General features: G+C 50.1%; 1 protein-coding gene across 1 annotated transcript in view; it reads right to left on the bottom strand.

Moving 5' to 3' along the window:
- Nucleotides 1-23,689, bottom strand: part of Itga11 (integrin subunit alpha 11) — a 148,140-nt gene that overhangs the window by 76,376 nt on the left and 48,075 nt on the right. Inside the window, exon 3 of the mRNA XM_059269045.1 lies at nt 4,511-4,622. Coding sequence (XP_059125028.1) covers nt 4,511-4,622 — 112 coding nt within the window. The remainder of the gene's footprint in view (nt 1-4,510; nt 4,623-23,689) is intronic.

Below are 23,689 nucleotides of genomic sequence, written 5' to 3'. Positions count from 1 at the left end.
CAAGCAGCATTGAAGCAGCATTACCCCATGGTTTCTGCTGTACTTGCTTGGCTGTGGCTGAGTTCCAGTTGGAGGTGGTGTTATGTGGACTAGTAAGCAGTCCTGCCTTCTGGTTCTTGCCCTGACTCCTCTGAGCGACCGTGACCCGGAAGCATAGCTGATAAACTCTTTCCTCCCCAGGTTGCTTCTGGTTAGAGTGTTTTATCATAGCAACAGAGTGGAAATAGAATAGAATAATGCTAAATTGGTACACCTAATAACAATTTATATAATTAACAATTGTATTATTAACACCTAATTAACAATTACAAGATACATAAAGCAAAGGTGATGGAACTAATGATGAATTCCAAATGATCTTTGGAGACTTTATTACATCTCTTTCAGAAACTGATAGAACAAGCAGACTAAAATACTCTCCCACCCTCCAAAAAACCCTCCAGACTGAAAACAGTGAAGTTGTAGACATTTGAACGATATAGTCATGTTGATATAACTGACATGCAGAAAAACACCTAATAAAAAACAGAACAGACTGATCAAGTGACCTGGGAATTTACTAAAATAGACCACATCTTGATTTATACAATGTGAGGCTGGAGAGATGGCTCAGTGGTTAAGAGCACTGGCTGTTCTCCCAGAAGACCTGGGTTCAATTCCCAGCACCCACATGGCAGCTCACAACTGTCTATAACTCCAGTGCCAGGCAAAACATCAATGTACATGAAAAATAAATAAATAAATCTTGAAAAAAACCCAAAACCCCAAATCAATCCTTATAAAACTTTAATGAATTTGGTACACCAATAGCAAGACACATTGTGACTAAGGGAGACAGCATTAATTACCATGGAGAAGCATGAAAATGAGAACGTGCTATAGGACTGAAAGACACTGAAAATATAAGCAGGAGGCTGGTGGTTCGCATTTTGTCAGTGACACTTGAATGAAATGGGCGGATCTGTGGAGAAACGCTGTCAACACCAACACAAGCAACTGGGAATCTGCACGGCCCATTATCTCTAGGAAGTTGAATCTCAACTGAAAATCTGGCCACAGCAATGTGCAGAGAGACTTTGGAGCACTCAGTCCTGAATGGGATGTCTTCATCAAGCCCCACCCCACAAGCCGGGGCTAGGGGTCTCCTCAGAAAGAGGAGGTGGAAAGATTGTAAGAGGCAGAAGTGGCAGATGACTCCAGGCAAAGTCTTCCAGGTATAACCAGACTGAGCACATGTGCTCTCACAGAAACTGTGACAGCACCCACGGGACCCACACAGGTTCGCACCGCACAGAATCCCAGCACGGAAGAGGGGAAGTGGACGCAAAGTCCCATCTCTAACCGAGGAGTTGTTTACACCTGATACCGGCTGGGAAAGGGAAAATCAGTTTTCTCCAATGGAGTATCTCTGGGTTTATTAACAACACTTCAGGGTAGGCTCCATGCCCAGAAGTAGTTGGCAATACAAAACAAATTTTGTGGGTTTTGTGTGTGTGTTTTTTTGTTTTGGCATTTTTTTTTGTCTTATTGGCTTTTTGTTTGTTTTGATGTTTTTAAAATTTATTGATTATGTATACAGTGTTCTGTCTGCATGAATGTCTGCAGGCCAGAAGAGGGCACCAGATCTCATTACAGATGGTTGTGAGCCACCATGTGGTTGCTGGGAATTGAACTCAGGACCTCTGGAGGAGCAGTCAGTGCTCTTAACCTCTGAGCCACCTCTCCAGCCCTGTTTTGTTTTTTTTCAGAGAGAGAGAGAGAGAGAGAGAGAGAGAGAGAGAGAGAGAGAGAGAGAGAGAGAGAGAGAGAGAGAGAGAGAATGAACATGAATTTAGGTGGGTAGGAAGGTGGAGAGGGTCTGGGAGGAGTTGGGGGAGGGGAAAACGTGACTAAAATGTATTATATGAAAAAAATTTTTTATTAAAAAGAAAGGAAGTCTATCCACAAAGAAAACCCCAACTGTCACCCTGGAGGACTTCCGAGTATCTGCAGGGCAGAAGTAAGGACAGTTTTCATCATAGTTCTGGAGCCTGAATAACGGAGATGCCGTATAATATAGGACAGACAGTACAGACAAGAAAGTGAACACGCCAATCTACTTCATGAGACAGAGCAGAAACCAACTCAAGAAGTGGAGGCAGGAGGACCAGGCCATCCTTGTGTATAATCAGTTCAAGGCCAGCCTGGGCTACATGAGACCCTGTCTGAAAAACAAGCAAACTGGGACTAGACGAACATTTCTTTAACCTGGTGGTATCTACAATCCACAAACAAATAAACCACAGCCACCAACTTAGTTCCTTATACAATATTCCAAACTTCCTCCATGAAAAACAAAGAATGCTCCGTGTCATCTCTTCTAATCAACCTTGAACTGACGGCTCTAGCCACCACGACAAGACAGAAAATAAACAGAGGAGTGAAGATTGGAAAGAAGAAACAAAGTGTGAGATGATGGGACTAAATGCTTAGAAAACCCAAAAGAGCCCCAGGCGAGGACAGGGTAAGATGCTAGGTGGGTGAAGATGCTTGCCGCATAAGCCTGGCAGCTTGGGTTAGACTTGACCAGAAACTTCATTAAGTACAATGTCAGGATGTCCACCAACTTTATGAACAGTTGTTCAATACTGCTAGTAAACAGAAAAGCTAACTACTCAATCTACAATGCACCAGCACTATGTGCAGATGGAATGCCTAAAATTCAGATGATAATACTCCATGGTAGTGAGGATGTGGAATGACTGGGACGCTCTTATTTTACTAGAGAGTTTCAATAGTAAACCACTTGGGGCTGGGTGGGGGGGAGAAAATGCTTGGCAGATCCTCCTAACATCAACCATATACCTATCCTTTATCTCTAACCATGTGTGCCTGGCAAAAAGGATGACAAATGTTCTCCAAAGGACAGGCCTAGCAGCAAAAGGACAGAAGCAGTGGCCCCACTAGAGCAGCGCAAATCAGAAGCAGTTCCAGTATCCATCAGTATCAAAATAAACCAAGAGTGACGTAGTGACACAATGGAATTCCACAAGCAATGAAAAGGCATGAGGTGAAATACTCAGGACGATGTGGTAAACCTCAGAGACGGTGTTGAATTTAAAAGGCCAGGTGGAAACGAGGACTTGTAGAATCACACACACACACACACACACACACACACACACACACACAACCTGGCTTAGTGAGCCTATGGTGACAGGAGTCAGATCATGGCTATCTGGAGCGGCGCTGACTGGGGAGGGGTGCAAAGGAGCCTTTTGGGTACTTGTGTGGTCTACGTCTATATTAGGAGCTGATTGTTTATGCAGATTTATGGGAAAGTTCAATGGGCTGGTACACCCAAGATAATCACATCAGTATGTAAGCTAGACCTAAACAGAAAGATAAAAAATAAGACAAAGAAAAAGAAAAGAAGAGGGGGAGGAAGAAGAGGAGGAAGAAGGGAGGACTGGGAGGAGGAAGAGGAAGGAGAAGGAAGAGATGGCGAGGAGAAAGAGGAGGAAGAGAAGGAGGGAAATGAGAAGAGGAGGAGGAAGAGGCAGCAGAGGAGGGGGAGGAGGGAAGAGGGAGAGGAAGGTTGTCTGGTTGGGAGGCAGGGGTGCAGGAGAGGGCATCACAGGAGGATGGAGGGTCTACAGGAAGGTCTAGAGAACTGACCAGTGAATGCTGCCATTTGGAGAGAGTGCTGAGCAGAAGGGGAGGGGAGTAGAAAGGTCAGAGGTGGGAGGCCAGGCAGGGGTCAGAGTGGGAAGAGGAGGGTGTGAGGCATCTGTGGCCAGCATTCACTGGGGAGGTCTGAGAGTATTGAAAAGTGTTAAGTGTTCCCCTTCTATCTGCCGAATGCCTGCCAGGGAGAGTAAAGGAGTTGAACTGTGCAGGTGTGTGCGACATATGCTTGAGGGAAATGGGAATGTCCTAACACTGACTTATGGGGATAGTCGGGGAACCTAGTCAGTTTACTAAAATCACATTGATTTGTACACTTGACATGATTAGATTATATGATCAAACAAGCTGTTTTATAGCAAAGTTATTAAAAACTTAGACGCTGAAGCTTCCATCTTTATTGGTGGTCCTGGACTATTACTGTCTTTCTCTCCACTTCCACTTACCTCCTCCCTCTGCCCCACCCCCACTACCTCTGCACCTCATGAGCAACCTTACACCCACCTCCAGACACCCCAGTCACTCTCCAGGTGGGTGAGGGCAGAGGTACTGTTTCACGGTTGAGACATCAAGTTCTGAGGACGCCTTATCAGTGGCTCCCAGTGCCTGCTCTCTTTGGTCATATGACCGGGAAAAGGGGTTTTGCAACCCCATTTCACATATGAGATGATGAAGAGCCCATGACATTGGATGGTCAAGGTCTCAGGTGCAGAGCCTACCAGATTTTGACCTGCTGGGATGAAGAGTCAATTCACAGAATCAGGAAGCCTGGGAGAACCAGGGGTAGGAAGGAGGGCACTGGCTATGAACAGCCCTGGGTTAGGGGGTCCCAGCTCTCACTCACCACTTCTTGCCACTGATGTCATGCTGCTGAACTGTGTAGCCAAAGAAGGCAGCACTGGGACCAGCAATAACCCGGGGATTCCTGGTATCCATGTTGAAAGTGTCTGTGAATCCTGAGTGGGAGCAGAAAAGAGAAACGGATGAGTCTGGAGGGTGCAGGCATTGCCTAGAGGTGTGTTTGGGCCTTCTGGCTGCTCTATCTGTCTCAGAGAGACTGGGCTGTGAAGCCTCTGTCTTTGAGGAGCCCCTGTGTGCGGTGATTGACAAGTCTACATGAGAGAATCCACAGTCTGATGGGAAAGCAGTGGTCTCAATGTAAGAGGCCAAGTTTTAATGGAGGACCGGTTCTTTCATGGCGGTAGGTGCCTCAGAACCTGGAGTCAAGGTCTTGCTTATGCATAGTGGTGGACTGAACAGTAGAGACCAGGATGCTAGCAACACCCATGACTTACACTGAGCACCTAGGTTTCACACCAGTCCTGTGAGATAGAAGTCATGCACCTCTGTGAGGTTAACCTGTGGGAATCTGCTCAGCAGGTGAGCTGGGATGAGATCAAAGAGCCTGGGAGCTGGGACAGGGTCACCCTTTTTAGGGGCCAGACTTGGAGGGCTGAGGAATGAGAAGGTTATTCGCAGAGAAGGGGGTCTCTCTCTCTCAACCTCAGGTCTCACCCTAGGGTCAGAGCACAGTGTTCTTCATGGAGTTCTATCTAGAACTGGCTGGGCTTCCCTCTTACCCTCCAGTCTCCCAGGGGAAGAGGAATAAAGCCTGGCCACAGAACAGACATTTACGTTACCAGAATCCAGTTACTGCATGCTTCTACTCAAACCAAACTAACCAGAGGGTGGATTTCCTAAAGACAATGTTGAGCCTGTCTCTCTGACCTTGGCTCTCACCAATCTCTGGTTTTTCTGAAATCCATGGCTTTCTCTGGTAGTGGTGTGGGGGTGAGTATAAACCTTCTCAGGTATTATTGACCTCAGATATGAACAAAACAAAAACAAAACAGAAAAGTTGTTTTTGATGGGACTCAGTAGGCTGGCTGCAGAGATGCCAGGAGGCTGGCTGAGCCATGTGCCACTCTTCTGCCCCAAGTCTGGTGACAGAGGGGGAATCCACAGTTCCTTGATGGCTCTCACTCTGTGGCTGATGGCAGCCCTGCTCTATCTCAGATTCTTATTTGGCTTTTGAAAATGACCAGTTGGTCCCAAGAGACCAGAGCTGCAGACCTGAACATCAATGGGAGATCACTTCTCAAACTCAGCTGGTGAAGGCTCACGTGGAGTCACTGCTTACCACCAGGTCTCCAGGGCTGAGGGATATGGCCCAGTGTGACCCTGGCTACTGTCAATCCGGTGTTCCATGGTAGCTTAAGGCACGTGTGTTTAGTGTCCACACTGCGATGGTCTATTCCCACCATCTCCCCTCACTCTCCCAAAGAGATTCCTAGGGATCTTAGGAGAGAGCAACCACCATCTCCTGTAAGAGCCAAAGGATTGGCTCAGTAAAGTGCTTGCTTCACTAAGGTTCAACAGCAGAGGCTGATGTTAACTCCTCATGGCAGACCTAAGCCTCTTCGGTAGAACACAGGGATTCTTGGGAAGCACTTTGTGGGCTATTCTTACCAGGTTTAAGACCCTGGTTCCGAGTGAGCAAAGTCAGCACAGAGAGGGTGAGACTTCCTCAAAATTGCCAGCCTTTCTTCATGCCCCTCTTTATTCTTTATGTATGTGTGTATGTATGTATGTGTGTATATATGTGTGTCTCAGTGCATACATGTACATAGCTGTGAGTGCATGTGGGGTCCATGTGTTGTTCCTCAGTTGCCTTCTACCTTTGAGGCAGAGTCTCTTATTGGTTTGAAACGTCACCAGGGAGGTTAGGGAAGGTGGCCAGTGAGCTCTGTGCATCACCGTCTCTATCTCCTGTCTCACTATTGCTGGGATTACAAACACACACCATTGCCACATCTGGCTCTTTATATGGCCTCTGGGGATTCAAACTCAGGTCCTCATGCTTGTGAGGCAAATGCTTTACCCATGGAGCCAGCTCCCCTGTTTATTCCCTGCACTTCTTCAGTGTGACTTTCTGTGCAGATCTTCATTCTGGAAGAATGTCTGCTTGCCTCTGGGGAGTAGGAATGCTTGCCTAGATAAGACGCAAGGTGGTCAGGGTCCTCAGCCACGCTGAGTGGGCCAACAAAGTTGTTTGTAAGTCAGTGGAGTCTGAAGTGTGGATAGGGTGGGGCTGGCAATCTGAGTTCTAATCTCAGCTTTGTCGTAATTTGGCTGTGTGTCCGTGGAGAATATTTCTGCTTCTCTGTGCCCCAGGTTCCCCCCGCACAAGAGGTTTCAATCCCACATTGTAGGTACGCCTACACACGTGTTAGTGGTTCTCTGGGGGCACACACACAGCTGACTTCCAGCTGTCAGTGAACAGGCATCTGCCTTGGATCTCTGCAAACAATTGAGAATTGGAGACCAGGCGGCGGGAAGAATGCGAGCTCATCTGAGTGTTGGCTGAACACAACTAGGAAGGGAAATCTCCAGGCAAAAATGATAATATTTTGCATTCCCAAGCCAAGGGGAAGAATTAAGGAGAACCGTCAGCTCATATTTTGCTCTGTTCAGACTTGGCTCTCCCTCCACTTGTTTGCGCCACAGAGACTTGGCGACAGGCTGGAGCTTCTGGACACATTAGACATCAGAAAGATGGAGGCCTTGGTGGGTGACCAGGATGTGTGGTCATCCTTCTGTGTAAAGCCCAGCCTCACCCCCAGAGCTGGGTGGTGCTACTAAAACCTCAATGAGTTCTGGAGCAAGAGAGCATGCGTGGCATCACTATCGTGGTTCTTACTGATGGCCAACCGGAAAGGACCTCGGATCACCTTGGAGACAAGTCTCTGGATGTAAAGAATTATCTAGGTTACGATAACTGAGGTGGGAAGATCCACTCTAAATATGGGCGGCACCATTCCCTAGGCTGTCATTCTGAACCACAGGGAAGGGAGAAAGTGAGATGAGTGCCAGCACTCATTCCTTGCGCTCCGCCTCCCGACCGTGGATGTAACATGACCGGCTGCCTCAAGCTCCCACCACCGTGATGGGGCTGTACCCTCACACTGTGAGCCAGAATAAATCCCCCCCTTTCTCAAGGTGCTTTCCTTGAGTATTTCCTTGTAGCAACACGTCAGCATTACAGAACTCTCAACATTCCAGAGCTGCCCACTATGACCCCTCGGGACACGGGGGTGTGGTACTGGAGTGGCCAAGGAGTCCCTTCCCTGGCATCTCCTAGGCCTGTGATCACCTCCAGAGGGTGGGGCACAGTGATGACTGTAGAGCAAGGTCAAAGGCCCAGGAGTGGACTGTTCCCTGTGAGACAGATCGTGACAGGGCTGTGAGAAGGCGGCCTGGGTACAGAATGGGTCCTTCGTCAGAGCTGACGCTGTGATGGACAAATGTAGGCTGGGTGTTAGAAGACCTGGTGTCTTCCGGCTTCCACTGCTTCTTGGCTGTGTGGTCTTGAAGAAGGTATTAGCTCTCTCTGGGTGCCAGTCTCCCAGCAGACTAACCATTACCAGTCCTGATGTCCTAGTCTATGTGCTCCTCAGAGATGAGGAGCTTTCAGACCAGCCCTGGGAGCACTCCATGATGGACAGGTGGCTTTCCCCTGGGGTCTCCAGGGGTGTTCCTTTCCTCCATGCTAGCACAAGCGTCCTTCAGCTTTAGGGTTCCTGTGAAGGTGAACTGCACCCCCATCTCTCTGAGTGGCTCAGCACCTAGCCTAGCCTGCCTGCTGTTATAGTCAGGGGGTGCAAGGGAATGAGGTGGGGAGGGTGATGGTTTCGTGACAGCGGGTCCCATCTTACCACAGGCCTTCTGCTCTAGAGAGTGAACTTGGCCCCACTTGAGTCTTCTCAGAGAGACTTGAGCCCGTTTCTTCTTAGAAAGCCCACTCCACACCTGCTTCTTCAGTCAACTCAGCAGCATCACACTTCTTTAGCCAAGAATGCCCTTCAGGAGCCCTGCCTCTGCTAACCTGTGAATTAGCCTGGCCTTCTCCTGTGAAGGCAACACCGCGGGGTCTATCACCTTTATATTCTTCCATCCATTGGTATCAGTGGCCAACCACCACACATCTTTCTTCCTCCCCTGCCTGTCCCCTCCATTCTCCTCTTCCTCCTCTTCCCTCTCTTCCCCGTTCTCCTCCTCCTCTCCGCCTTTCTCCTGCTGAGAAGCAGGGCAGAGCTGTTTCTATGGGTAGGGCTTGCATAGGCTTCCCTTCCTCAGGCAGGTACAGAATATCATGCTCTATTAGATAGTGGGCTATGTGCGCATGTGTGAGCACAGTCAAGGGACTGGAACAAGATGCGGACATGCTACACAGAGGAAGAAATGACTTCTTCCGTAAGTTCTGGGAAAGGGGTGGGGCCTCAGGGAGGGGGTGTCTGAGTGGGGGTTGGGGGTGGTCAGAGAAGGGAGGAAGAGGGGGTTAATCTGAGGGGGGAGGCTTCCTCGGAAAGGCGTCGCCTCTCTACACCTTGTGTGAGCGAACCCCTGGCTCTAGAGGAGTCTCACAGGGACGTTATCTCATTTGGGAAGCAGCAGGTCCCAGGCCACACCCTCTGCTGCTTCTGGCAGACAGCAGCTCAGAGCGTGCCAGCCGGGAGAAGCGAAGCCTGGGCCCTGGAAGGCTGAGGCCACAGTGGCATCTCCCCTGGCTCTCTATGGACCTGTCTCTATATGAGATCGAACATGTGGAAAAAGACACGCCAGGTGCTTGAACATTCCCTCTCAGGAACAGTGAGAGGGCTGGGCATCCTCACTCCGGAGTTGATAGGGCCCACGTTGAGGTCTGGAACACTCCGAGGGCCTGACAGGCACCAGAAGGAGTGAAGTGTGAGCACACCCAGAGGGCCTCACCTGGCCCATTCACTTCAGGAAGTTTCTGAGAAGCATCACAAGAGGGTTCCTTTCTCTGTCATCCCCCAGACCCCCAACCCCCAGCCAATGAGGCCCCCCATCTTGAGCCAGGCCTGCTGTGGCTAGCCCACCTCTCTCTTTCCTCGGTTTCCCATCTGAGCAAAGGTTTACGTCCAGTCTGTCCATTCTCTTAGGGACACAGTCTGTGCTAGAGCGATTGCTTGCTATAGTTAGTATGATTTCCCTCAGCTCTCCAAAGCGCTTGCAGATCTTCTCGAGGAAGAACTTTCTGGATGGGAAACAGCCAGGTGGGGGCTGGGCAGCATGTGTGGTACTGGGGTATCTTCACCCAGGCTGTCAAGAACAGGCGTTTGCAGGCCAGGTGGCACACCCACTGAAATAGAGATGCAGGGAGAAGCATCCAGAGAGACAGAAGAGAGGAAGAGGAAGCACCAGGAGAATCACGGTGGCCTTTTCCGTTTGGGGTAAATCGGGAGTTTGCCAACGTGCTAGTTAAGCAGATGTCAGATCCAGAGAAAACAGGCCTGGAGACTGAACGCAGCAAATGACACACTGAAGTTGGCTGTAATTAACATAGTTTCCCTCCCAGCCCCGGAGAACTGTCGGATGTCTGCAGAGGACACGCGAACGCCTCCCTTCAAGAGTAAGAGCCGTAGCTGGACGAAGGCCAGGGCATCTTTCTTAATACCATGCCTCCTCTTCTCTAGGTGGGGAAATTGATCAAAACAGAACTCCATCTCCAAGCTTTCAATAGCGCCTTGGTAGTTCCAGGCTGTGCTCATCACACAGTCGGAGTGACTTAAAGCAAAACAAAACAAAAGCCATGTTTGGATCTGGAACTTTCTTGTTCAAAACCTCCTGGAGTTCCCATCCCTACCCTACCCTACTCTACCCTACCCTACCCTACCCTACCCTACCCTACCCTACCCTACCCTACACAAACACACACACACACACACACACACACACACACACACACACACACACACACCCCACTGCATCTGGAGTAGATTACAGACCAATTCCTTCTAAATCATAATCTTTATCACTTACTGTCCCCAGCCACAGGACCTTCCTTAGGGTCTCACACATTCCAACTCCTTCCACCTTGAAGTTGTTCTCTTTGTCTGGTACATTCCTCTCCAATCTCTCTCTCTCTCCTTCTCTCTGTGTCTCTGTCTCTGTCTCTGTCTCTCTGTACAGATGTGTGTGCTTGAGTGTGTGTGGAGGATAGAGGACAGCCTTAAGTGTCCTTCCTCGGGACGTTGTACACCTTGTTTCCTGGGACGGGGTCTCTCACTGACTTAGGGCTCCCCAGGTAGGCGTGGCTGCTGGCAGGCGAGCCCCAGGGATCCACCTGTCGCTGACTCCCCAGAACTGGGCTTACAAGTGTGTACCCCCACCACTGGCTCTTTCACATGGGTTGTAGAAATCAAACAGAAGTCACCTCATAGGCATAAGGTAACGTTTCACTAGCTGAGCCACGCCCACTCCCCAAAACAAGCACCCCACTAACTGAGCCCTGCTCCTAACAAGCACCCCGCTAACTGAGCCCTGATCCCAACAAGCACCTCACTAACTGAGCCCTGCTCCTAACAAGCACCCCACTAACTGAGCCCTGCTCCTAACAAGCACCTCACTAACTGAGCCCTGCTCTTAACAAGCACCTCAATAACTGAGCTCTGCTCCTAGCAAGCACCTCACTAACTGAGCCCTGCTCCTAACAAGCACCTCACTAACTGAGCCCTGCTCCTAGCAAGCACCCCATTAACTGAGCCCTGCTCATAACAAGCACCCCGCTAACTGAGCCCTGCTCCTAGCAAGCACCTCACTAACTGAGCCCTGCTCCTAGCAAGCACCTCACTAACTGAGCCCTGCTCCCAACAAGCACCTCACTAACTGTGCCCTGCTCCTAGCAAGCACCTCACTAACTGAGCTCTCCCCAGCCCTTTTCTATAAGGTATTTACTCAGCTGGTGGCTCCTTCTCAACATCGAATTTAAATGTCCAGCCTCTGAGACTGACATTCTTGTGAAGAACCCATTTTTCTCCCTCACGGCATCTTCTACTTCCTTCACAGTCAAAAGCCATTGCAGGTGGTTTAAGTCACACAGGGGAATGCTGGAGCCTGCTCACAAGAGTTGATAGTGTTCAAACTCAAACTGAGCAGGGTGGGAAGATTCACACCAGGGTAACTGGCAGAAGAAGGATTCGCTCCCCTCCAGGGCTGGGGAGATGGGTCAGTCGGTAAAGCATTCACGTCATAAGCCTGAGTGTCTGAGTTCAGGTCCACAAAACTCATGCAAAAATCCAGGTATGTGCTGCTCACCTGCTGTGATGGAAGGCAGAGACAGGAGGAGCCCTACAAGCTTGTAGGCCAGCTAGCCAGGTTCCAAGCAATGAGAGATTCTGTCTCAAACAAAGTGGAGGGTGCCTGAGGACTGACATCCAAGGATGTCCTCCACACGACTCCACACATCATGTACCGTGCATGCATGCACCCCATTTACACCCACATCTGTACACACACACACACACACACACACACACACACACACACACACACGAATTCTCTCCACTTCATCCCAAGAGACAAAATCAGTTGGTAATCATCTCATAGCACAGCACTGGAAGGGACTTTGTCTTTTCTTCTCTCTCCTTAGCACTTGGGACAATGCTTAGCACACATCGGGTCACCGTGGTACATTTGTGAAAGACGGAAAGAAAGGATACAAGTGTGAGACACTGACCTGCAACCAAGGTTGAAGGGACTATGCGTGCTGTAGTCCCGGGGAATGGAGAAGCTTAGTATGGTGGATTTGACCCCAGAAGTCTTAGCTCCACCCTCCGTAGGGCTTCTCGCTTGTGTTGCAATTGTCGGTCAATCCCTTCTTCTTCCCGGCCCTCAGTTTCCTTTTCTGGGAAAGGTAAGTGCTGGACTAGGTGCCCCAGCTCCAAGTCCTAGCACAGGGTTTAACGAAATCCATGCACGTTCACTTCATCCCTTCACTCCTGGGGTCACTGCACAGCACTGATGCCGGGGTGCTGTTTGCCCAGATGTAAGTGGCACAGTATCTAGCCTCAACAGCTGTCCTGTGCCCTCCTCTTCCCTGACATACTAACCAGCTCAAAGAGTTTGGTTTGGTGTCCAGGGCCTGGGCTTGGGTCTCGTTTGCCTTGGGTGTGTAAATAAAGAAATCTGTGCATCCAAGATTAGCCTCGGCCGGGGAAGTGGGCAAAGCCAGGCAAACAGCAGGGCAAAGTTGGAGATGGGCACTTTGTGGCAGGGCTTTCCCTTAGACGAGAGGAAGGAGGATAATGAGGGCCCAGAGAACTGCCGGACCACCCTGTTCTGGTTCTTTGAATGTCAACTAAAAAAAGGAGCTGTGGGGCCCTTCCCTTTCAAGCCATCAGGCTCGCCCAGAAGTGGATGCCCACACCCATCTAGAAAGTTCTCTGGCTGCATAGGGCTCAACATAGATCCACTAGATGCCACTGGCTTGGGTTTCTGGGAGACTTTGAGGAGGGGAAGTTTTGCCTCCCTGAGGCTCGTGTGGAAGTCCTTCTGGGTTTGGGTATGGGTCAGGGTTTTTTGCTTGTTTTTGTTTTTCTCTGTATAACAGCTCTGGCCGTCCTCAAATTTTCTTTGTAGACCAGGCTGGCCTCAAACTCACAACTGGGTATCTGTTAGCCTCTGCAGACCCCGTGACCCCCAAGAGGACAGCTGTCTCCTGAGGGAGCTTCAACAAACCTACATGGGGACAGCCACAACAGCCAAGAAGTCTCACTGCAGCAATGGAGAACATCTAGGTCCATCTCCTAAGAAGTTCCCCAGTCAAACTGGGTGCCTCCCAGCTTCTAAGTTCTAGGGAGCAGAGGCTGAAGGAGATCTGTCCTTCCTGGAGATCGTGTGGCTACACCTGGTGTATCTATGTTGTGGTGGATGAGACGAGTCTAGGTGAAACATGCAGAGATTAGCCAAAGTTTTGTGAATGAAAAAGCAAGAAGGAGGGGCTGGAGGTATGGCTCAGTCTGTAGAGTGCTTGCTTAGCAAGCATGAATCCCGGGTTTGATCATGGTGCTGTGTAAACTGGATGTGGTGAACACATCTGTGGCCCCAGTATTTGGGAGGTAGAGGCAGGAGGGTCAGAAGCGCAAGGTTGTCTTGGGCTACATAGTGAATTCAAGGCTAGCCTGCGTTATATGAGACCCTGGAAAGGGAGGAAAGGGAAGGAGAAATAACAGAAGGGGTGGAAAGAAACAAAAAGGAAGAGAAAAACCAAGAAGAAGGGTTCCCAACATGGCCAAACTGTGCTGAGCTTGAGGTCTGTTTCTCTTGATTGACAGCCGTGGTCTGGCCTTGGGAAAGCCCCTCCTAAGCCCCCTTAGAATCAGTCTAGAGTTTGGCTGCATGAGTTCAAACCCCAGGCTGTAGTTTTATCACCTGGGTGATCTTGACTATGTGACTTCACATCTACATTAGCAAATATTGCCATTGCTATAAAGAATTTACTGAATACCCAAGGTTCTGTTGGGCATTGGGTGCTATTTCTGATTTTTTCACACAGAGCCTATGGGCTGGGCATTGTAGTTTCCATCATACACTCTAAAGAGAGAACTTGTCGGGACAGGTACTGAACCCCATGTCTGAGGGTATGTTCCTGATAGGGCTTTGATTGGGTGCTGATGCAGACTTTCCACCTGTACCCCAGGCTTCCCATAAAGCCATTAGGGAATATTCAGATCACATGGCTCCCAGAGATAGAGTGCTAACCTGGGGTCCATGCTCAGCCTCCTCATCTTCTGTGGGTGCAGGTAATATGGCTACATTCTGCAGTTTGATTGGCACATGGATTCAGCATTTTAAAGTTCTCCTCTGCTGTCCCCTCTTGCCTGGGTGCGCCTGTTATAGCCTGCATGTCCACCATGTGAAAGCAAGGCCTTTTCTGTGTCCCCCGCTGTCTCTCAGAGAGTGGTGGTGAACAACGTGGGCCATCTGGGTCAGCCTGTGGTACCTCCGGGCTAGCCTGGGGTACACCCATTCATCTTTCCTTCAAGAGACCTCCATGCCCTTCAGCAGGCTTCCTTGCTGTGTTTATCTGTGACCGCTGACTGCCACCAAACTCCTCTAGCCTGGAAAGATCCCTTTATAAATGGTTGGGGAGCAGCACGGCAGTCAGTGTCTTAGGACAGGGGAGCAGCTTATAGTAGAGGGGCCATGGGTCAGCCGAAAGGATTGGGAGTGAGCGTTAAAAACTACTGGATGGAATTCCATCCATTCATCTGTTCATTTCTACAGCTATTGCTTGTCTACTCTGAGCAAGTCCAGTGCTGGAACCTAGGATATCTAAGCAACACAATAGAGAGAAAATCTTGTTCTCATTGGATTGCATTTTGTGAGGGCCTGCAGCCTACAATATGAATAAAGGAGGCAGCCATATGCTGGATGGCACTCAGGGTCTCCTAGGGGCCAAAGCAGGGAAGGGGTAGGAGGGCATCTGTCTTTGTGTTGTCTGTAGAGGAGGGTGCAATTTTAGTGAGCAGTAACTGAAATTGGGGCCTTGGTGAGATGGGGACCAGAAAAGAAGTGATAGAGGGTCCCCAGGGAGCGTTCAAGGTGTGGTGGCTTGAGTAAGTAATGTCCCCCACAGGGTCAGGCATGTGAATACTTGGTTTCCAGTCGGTGGGGCTTTGTGGAGAGGTGCAGCCTGGGAGGAAGTGTGTCACTGGTGGGGCCTCTCTTAAAGGCTCACCCTGCTTCCTGCTTTCTCCCTCTCCCTCTCCCTCTCCCTCTCCCTCTCCCTCTCCCTCTCCCTCTCCCTCTCTCTCTCCCTCTCCCTCTCCCTCCCCCTCCCCCTCCCCCTCCCCCTTCCTCTCCCTGTCCCTCTCCCTCTCCGTCCCTCCCTCCCTCTGTCTCTCCTCTCCTCTCTCTCTCTCTCTCTCTCTCTCTCTCTCTCTCTCTCTCTCTCTCTCTCCTTGGTGCTTGCTGTGATCTCTCAGCTTCCTGCGTCTGCTGCCATGCCTGCCTATTGTCGCCATGCCGTGGCCCAGCCATGATGGACCCTCATCCCTCTGGAGCATAAGCCAGAGTAAACACTCTTCCTTAAGTTGTCCTTGGTCACAGTGTTCTTACCACAGCACCAGAGTAACCAGCACGAAGTAACTAATACAGGCCGTGTCTGGGGCTGTGGGGCCCTAGGATTAGCTGAAGACAGGCTCAGAAGAGCAGGGGGTCTTCTCAGGTCACAAAGGAGGGGTGACCTGGAAGGCTTGCAGCATGACCCAAGCTGACTTGTCAGTATCCTTCTGGTTGTAGGGCAGAACAGCCTTCAGAGACAAGGGAAAAGTCGGGGAGACCCGCTAGACACCTACAAAACAAGCCTCGGGACCCCTCCAAGACCTCCTTGTGGCAGCTCCTCGGTCTCTGTCTCCTGGTCTTAGTCCTCTGGATCGACCAAGGGATGAAGACTTGAAGGGAGGCCTCAGGTCCAGGGTGACGTGGGACCAGCCTCCAGTGCAGAAGTGGGGTGAGGGGCTGGGTTTAAGATGTGCAAGATAGAACTCAGGCAGATCCAGACTGAAAACACCAGAGAACATCTGGGTGACAATTTGGTCCCATTTGGGATAATGGGCAGGGCCTGTTTCGGGGCCTGCCAGTGCCTCTGCTCCTGGCTGGCTTCACCGTCAGGAGCAGGCACATTCCATGGCTGCTGGCTGCTGGCTTGCGGTCTGGCCTGGCTCTTTCCATGGTTCCTTCTGCTCTTTAAAAACCAGAATTGGAGTTCTCTTTAAGTTTAGGGCATGAATCACTGCTTGTGGCCTGAAAGGGGGATGGGGACAGAGTCCCTGTGTTCTTGGGTGCTAGCACTCACTCAAGTGTGTAGGTCCCTGGGGCCAGCTGACTGATGGATCCCAGTTCAAACACTGGCCCTACCGGCTTCTGAGCGTTTAGCCAACATGGTCCTGAGTGCCCCTCCACCCACCTCACAAGCCCACCAAGGTCAGAACCAACTCAAGGGCCCCGTTTGAACCTCCTCACCTCTCTTACTCTCCTCAGGCCGGCAGCCCTGACCCTTTGCCTCCTACACGGTTCCTTCTCTTAGGACCAGCCCTGTGAGACTCCATCTCCTCGCCTCATTTCTCTTTCATTTGACTCACACTCATCTCAGGCTCTGTGTTCTCTTGCCTAGGTCACTGCAGTGGTCTCTCTCTCCTGCTACCTACTTGTCATTGTCCTGTGGTATTGGCTACCACCCAATCCCCTCAGGAAGCTTCTCCCAACACAGGTTAGAGCATCTCTCTACCCTCCCTCAGATACCTTCAATGGCTCCCATCTACCAAACCCAAATGTTCCAGTCGGCATGTAGGTCCTTTCTCAGTGGCCTTAGCTGGCTGTCCCATTCCCATAGTCTCCCACAGCACATTCCCCAGCATCTTGCTGATAGAGCATTAGAGATTTGCCCAGGTCTGCTCTCTAGCACCCGCCTTTCCTGCTGTCAGACTGGTCCTCATCCATAGTCTGCCTCTTGCCTCTGAAACCTGAGTCCTTCATTGGAAGCTCCTTCATAGCCTTTCTTACATCTTCCCCTGTACCATAGTTATTTATGCCAAACTCTGCCCACTCCTACAAAACCATAATGCTCCTCCAATAAGAGCATTTTTATCCACACCAGAACATCCAGTACAGCATCTAGCTCCCACAGGCTACTGTGTTAGGATGTCCAGAAGTGATGTGAAAAGCCAGCCACCCGTCCCATCTTGCCCTCAGATATCTTTCAATTCTTCGTGGATATATAGATAGCTCTTTCCTGCACTCTGCATGCATTGGATGCCTGCTGTGGTAGCACCGTGTAAAGGCTGGGGATGCAGGTGATCAGAGATGTACTCTCTGCACTTGTGGTGCTCCCGTGGCAGGAGAAGATGGTCTGGCAATCGGAACACTGTGAGGTGAGGAAGGACCAGCCTTGGGATCACACGAGTGGGGCCCCCAGACTGTATCTGCAGGGGTCGAGTAAGGCTTACAAGAGGCCTGAGAGTAAGCAGGAGGCAGTAAGGAGGGAGGAGGGAAGGTACAGGGACGATAGCACTGAGGCTGGAGGCAGTTGGTGTGCTGGGGGGCTATGGGGCACCCATGCATATGTTCCAGCAGGCCATAGCTGGTCATGCAGCATCTGACTGGCTTTGATAGTCTAGGTACAATCTAATAGCAGTAGAGAGCCAGGGAAGGCTTAAAGCTCAGAACAGACAGGCTCAGTTTGTATTTCGGCTTTTTTTTTTTTTTTCTGCTATATGGAGAGGTCTGGATGGATAGGGGCCAAAGGGACAATGACACCTGAAGTTGAGGCGCTGGAAAGATGGCTCAGTTGGCAAAGTGCAGGAGGATCCCTGGAGCTTGCTGGCCAGCCAGCCAGTCTAGCCAAATTGGTGAGCCCCAGGCTCAGTGAGAAACCTGGTCTAAAAATTAAAAAAGGTGCATGGGCCAAGGAAACGGCTCAGTGGATAAAGCACTGTGCAAGCATGAGGACCTACAGGTCAGATCTCTAGAAGCAAAGTAAAAGCCAGGAAGGTATAGCAGCTGCTCAGGGGCCAGAGACAGGATCACTAGGGCAAGCTGGATAGCTAGACTAGGTAGATCGGTGAGCTCCAGAATCAGTAAGAGACCCTGCCTTGATAAATAAAGATGGGGAGCAATCAAAGAAGACACCTATGTAAACTTTGAGCCTCCACACACATGCACATACATGTGCATCTGCACACAGTGTGCCACACGCATGTGAGCATGCATAAAAACACACATGCATACCACACACTTCAAATAAGGTGGAGAGATTGAGGAAGACATCTGACATTGAACTTTGACCTCCCCCTCCCCTTCCTTGAGCACACAAATACACACAAAGAAAGCTGAAGATGGCCTGGGACTTCAGGGTCCTGGGGCTCCTCTGCTCTATCCCCTAGAACACTGCCTCTTCTTGAGGGAGCACTCTTTCCCCCGCCAGTCTGACCTTGGCTTTGCCAGTGCCAAACCCCAGCCAGGATTTTCTCACTGGGACACTTAGCCCCAGCAGCGCCTGCAACCACAGCGTGGAAATGGTCCTTACCAGCTTTGTCCCCCATCTCAACTCCTGCTGGCCACCTCCTAGTGCTCCACCCCGGTGCTGCTCATCTGTCTACAGCAGTTCTGCCTGGGACCTTCGGCAAATTCATCTTCCCAAGGCCCCCTTTGGATTCGCTGGTGCTCCCACCTAGTAGCTGTCTAGCAACCAAATAGTTTATGGCCTCACCAGGGGACACAGATAGCATGCCATCATTTGTATGGTTCTTCAGCGCCCACCCCAAATTCCAAGCTGCTCTGTGAAGTAGGAGCATGATTGTATTTCTTGCCAGAGGACTGGCCTGTGGAGGAGACCCGTGTAAGCAAGACTGGCCTGCTGGGTATGTAATTTCAGTGGCTTAGAGAATTCCATACTTGGGTTTGTGCCCTATTTCTTGAAAATTTCAATAGTTTTGAAACAGGCAGCCTTGAGTTTGATTTTGCATGAAGCCCCACAGTTTGTAGAAAGCAAGTCCTGCAGGTATGGTGAATAGAGTGACCCAACTGACAATAGCTTTATCCACATATTATTTATGAGTTTTATCATTTCCACTAAGGACTATGAGAGGATGTGATTTCCAGGAAAAGAGCAATTCCAGAAGGAGGAGAGGAAATAAAGATGATTTTGTGGCTCCTTTTCTGGAAGGAAGAAGGAATGAGGGGCCTGGAAATGTGGCAGACAGAGAAGAGGGGGTGGTAAAGACTGAGAAAGATCTATAGAGAACCCCTTGTGGTCTACAGAGAACACTCCTGTGGTCTACAGAGAACCCCCAATAGTCCATAGAGAACCCCTTGTGGTCTACAGAGAACCCTCCTGTGGTCTACAGAGAACTCCCAGAGATCTACAGAGAATCCCCAATAGTCTACAGAGACCCTCCAGCAGTTTACAGAGATCCCCCAGCAGTCTACAGAGGACCCTCAGTGGTCTATAGAGAACCCCCCCAGTGCTCTGCAGAACCCCCCCAAGCAGTCTACAGAGACCCCCTCAACTCTCTACAGAGAGCCATTTGAACAGCCTTATCCTACCTGCCTGCCACAAGTGTAGAAAACCTACCAAGCATCATTCCTTAAGATAAAGTATTATTCTTTGTTAATTTCCCCTGGTGGGTATAGCTAATTAGGTTTTAAATCTCAGCCCTGGCTAGAAGACCTGGCCCTGGTCCCCATGTGATCCTGGGAAAATCATGGGAATCACTCAACCATTGCATCTCAGTTCCCCCATCCATCTGAGATACATCACATCTCTGGCCTCTCCTGACACACTATAGAAACATACGGAATGTTCTTTTCAGATTGTTGAGAGTGGTACTCGCTAGTCCCCTTGTGGCCTTCCGGCAAAGAGCAGGTGGGCCCTGAAAATCACGGTCAGTTGTCTTGGAAGTCTGGCTCAGTTGGGTGATGCTGGGAAGAGAGCTAGCTGTCAGCCTCTAATACCTTCCCGGTGTCACTCTGGCCTCCTGGAGTGTGTTGCTATGGTAACTCATGTAACTTGCCCCACATGCCACAAGGAAAAATCTCTCTACCTACTTTTGAGCAGCATCACCCAAGCCCCAGGCTAGGTTTTTCCTCCCTATAGCATCAGTCTGTCCATCAGAAACAGTAGCTAGGGAAGGGCCTGTCAGACAAGGAGGCTGAGGGGCTGGACCATGCCCAGCAGATTCCCAGCTTCACCTGAGGTCCACCACTAGCCTTTAGTTCCTTTGGCTCAAGGCACCACTCGGTTAAAATGCAAATGCCTTTGGGTACGACAGATTGAATTGTCCTCGCTCATTAGCTATGCTCAGCATCCATTAGTTTGTTAGGCCTGGAACTCTGAGCCGGTCTTGACTGGGGCAATGGGAGAGACAGTGGGTTATGGGACCACCTGGGCATTCAGTGTTTTGAGTACTTGGAGGCAGGTGATAAAAGCCCTGGGGAGTGGGGACTGACTCTGATGAACCACCACCTGGGGTGCCTGGAGGATTCTTTATATAGCTGAGAATGGAGGGGAGACTGCCCCACTCCTGATACCTGCATGCTGATCCCATGTCCCCCGAACAGTTCCTTCATAAGAGCATCGTACTGTTTCTCTAGGACCCCAAGGCTCACTTTCTAAAGAAAACACCATGCATGAATTAAGAGCAGCGGCTTGTGGAGATCCAGCTCAGTGCTTGCTTAGGCTACATGAGGTCCTGAGTTCAATACCACGCCCATACTGGAAAAGAAGAATAGGGCTTCTGGGGGTCAGAGAGATCCTGGCACCGCCTTTGGCTCTATGGCCGTGACCTCGGGCTAGCTTTTTGCCTTCTCTCATGGAACCTGGCGATCAAAGCTGACTCCATGAGGACTCCGTGCAGTGTGAGAGCGCTTGCCACAGTGCCTGCCATAAACCAAGTAAGAAACCATAAAGTGCTGTGGAGAGAGCTCAGCAGTTAAGAGCGCTTGCAGCTCTTCCAGAGGACCTGAGTTTTTGGTTCATGTTCAGATGGCTCACAGACAGTTGTAAGATCAGCTCCAAGGAATCTGATACCCTCTTTTGGCATTTACAGGTACCTCCCACACAAACGGCATGGGAGTGCACACACATACACACACACACACACACACACAAAGAGAGAGAGAGAGAGAGAGAGAGAGAGAGAGAGAGAGAGAGAGAGAGAGAGAGAGAGAGAGAGAGAGAGAGAAATGATGAAAATGACCTTACCAGGTCCCGTGCACAGAGGCTTACACTCTGCCAGGGACCATTTGGTACAGTGAGCACCTATGGATTGCATATGGGCCGTTAACCAGAGCATCAGCCTGAGAAGTGGTTATTCTCCTCATTTTACAGTTCAGGAAACGAGCCCCTGGGGGTCCTGCCCAGGCTCACCCACCTAGAAGGGATCTGAATCCGGCAGTCTGGTTCCCCAGCCGGTGTTCACGCCGGCTATTGCTGTTCAGTAAGTGGAAAGCAGTAAAGGTTCCAGTGAAAGAGATGGGAGACAGCAGGGAGGGGCTGGGCCTCAAAGACTGCTTCCTCCAGGTGAGATGTCACACATTTCATAACCTAGGTATTGAGGAAGTTTTCCTGTGGAGTTTAATTTATACATGACTCCAGTCTCTATTTTTGTTAACAAATTGCTGGACATTAGACTGAGAATGGGATCAATGGAGATGAACATTGGGGATGTCCTCACTGTAACCACTGCTCCCCACAGCAGGCACTCTATTCTGAGAGTGTGTCGATGGGATGTCTCTAGAGCTCACAATCTCTTTGGAGGAAGGTCATTTCACAAGGCTGGGGCTCCTTGGGGACACTCAGGTGCAGGGGTAGAAAGGGTAGGAATGGACTGGACAGGAAGTGGGGAGGAGAGATGTCTTGTTTGAGATGTGATGTGTGTGTTGTTGTGTGTACATGTTCGTGTGTGGGGATATATGTACATGTGTATGTGCAGATGTGTGTAAGGTCAGAGGTCGAGGTCAGATGCCACTTTATCTCACTTTACCTTGCTTACTTTTTGAGGCTGAGTCTCACTGACCCTGGAGCTCTCTGATTCAGCTCACCCCAGCGGTCTTCTATCTCTGCCTCCCCAGTGCTGAGATAACAGGCATGGTGGTCCATGGTTTGTTTGTTTTTTAACATGAGTTCTGGGGGATTGAACTCAGGTCCTCAGACTTCCATGGCAAGCATTTACTGACAGAGCCTCTTCCCAGCTCTCAGATGTCATTTTGATGGTGACGATCCCTTCTCTTTACGGCTACCCTGCAATGATCAACTTTGACTCCAAAAAGAACTTGAAGCTTGCGGAGAGACAGTAATACCCCAAATTGGGCATTGTGGAGAGGAAAGAGAGTGCCTCAGATTCCCCAAGTGAACTCCCGTCCACACAGCAAGAGCCAAGCCAATGAGCCCAGAACATAGTTTTAGTCTGAGCAGCAGGGACAGGACACTGGGCCAGTGTATGGGGATGGGGGCGGGGGGGGGGGGATGAATGCAGGGCAGGAGGAGGAAGTTTCTACTCCTGGAGGGACTTCTCCTGTGGACTTGAGCTTGAGAGGGATGTTTCTGAGCAACTTTAGATCCTTAATGATTAGACCCTTGACCTATGCAGCTGCTGGAGAGGAAGATGGCTTAGTATGGCGGCACTCACCAAACTCTGGGTAAATTGCTTATTCTGTCTTTGCAACAACTTCACAAATTCTGGTACTATCTCTACCTTGTAGAAGAGGAAGCCAGGGCACAGGTAGTAATTTGTCAGGGACAGTGAGGCCTAACTGCAGAATCCAGGTCAATTCCAGACAGCAAGACTCTGGGGCTTTCATTCCCACACTGCCTGATCTTGCCTGATCTGGGGGCCTCCCATCGGACCCACATGACTCACTGATAAGGGGTCAAAGTCGATTCTACCCTAGGGCCAGGGAAATGCCCAATGACCCCTCAAACCTTTCCAGTATGCAGAGTACAGACTAGTCAGGCACCTTTATGGTTTTAAAATGGAAACTGGTGTTGTGGCGTGCATCCACAGTGCAGGGCATGTGGAGATAGGCAGACCTCTGGGCCTCATCAACCAGCTAGCTCAGCCAGCTTGGCAAGTCCCAGGTCAGTGAGGGACAGTCTCAGGTGGATGATACCAGGGACAACATCTGAAGTTGTTTTAAGGCCTCTACACTTAACTGTGTACATACATATAAGCACCCATACACCCAACACACACACACACACACACACACACACACACACACACACACACACACTTGAGCACGCACACACACAAATTGTCACCCTTTTGTTCTTTCGTCCCTAGAAATATAAACGATGTCATTTTAAGTCCCATTCACTCTATGCTTTGTGGGGACCCATTCCTCTTCCAGGAAGCTTCCCTTACTTATCTGGTGGACACGGAATCTTTCCTGCCTGAACACACATGCAGACCCTAGTTCCTCTGCCCTGTTCACTCCCTCACACCTCTGCTTACTCTCTTAGTTCTTGCTTTACCCTTAGCCACAGCAGGGCCCAGCCGCAGGGGCACGTGAGCTCTACCTTCTTCTTGCAAGCAAATGCCCTTCTAGCATTGACTGATACGTTTAATGAATTCCATATTCCAAAACCCAAACTGACCAGACATAACGCAGAAGTGGGTTTCTCCATATAAAGAGAGCAATGAGTCACAAATTCTGTCTT

The sequence above is a fragment of the Peromyscus eremicus genome, chromosome 7, assembly GCF_949786415.1.
Source record: "Peromyscus eremicus chromosome 7, PerEre_H2_v1, whole genome shotgun sequence".
NCBI classification, from domain to species: domain Eukaryota; kingdom Metazoa; phylum Chordata; class Mammalia; order Rodentia; family Cricetidae; genus Peromyscus; species Peromyscus eremicus.
Note: the sequence above shows the minus strand (reverse complement) of the source record. Positions and strands in the feature narration are given on the sequence as shown.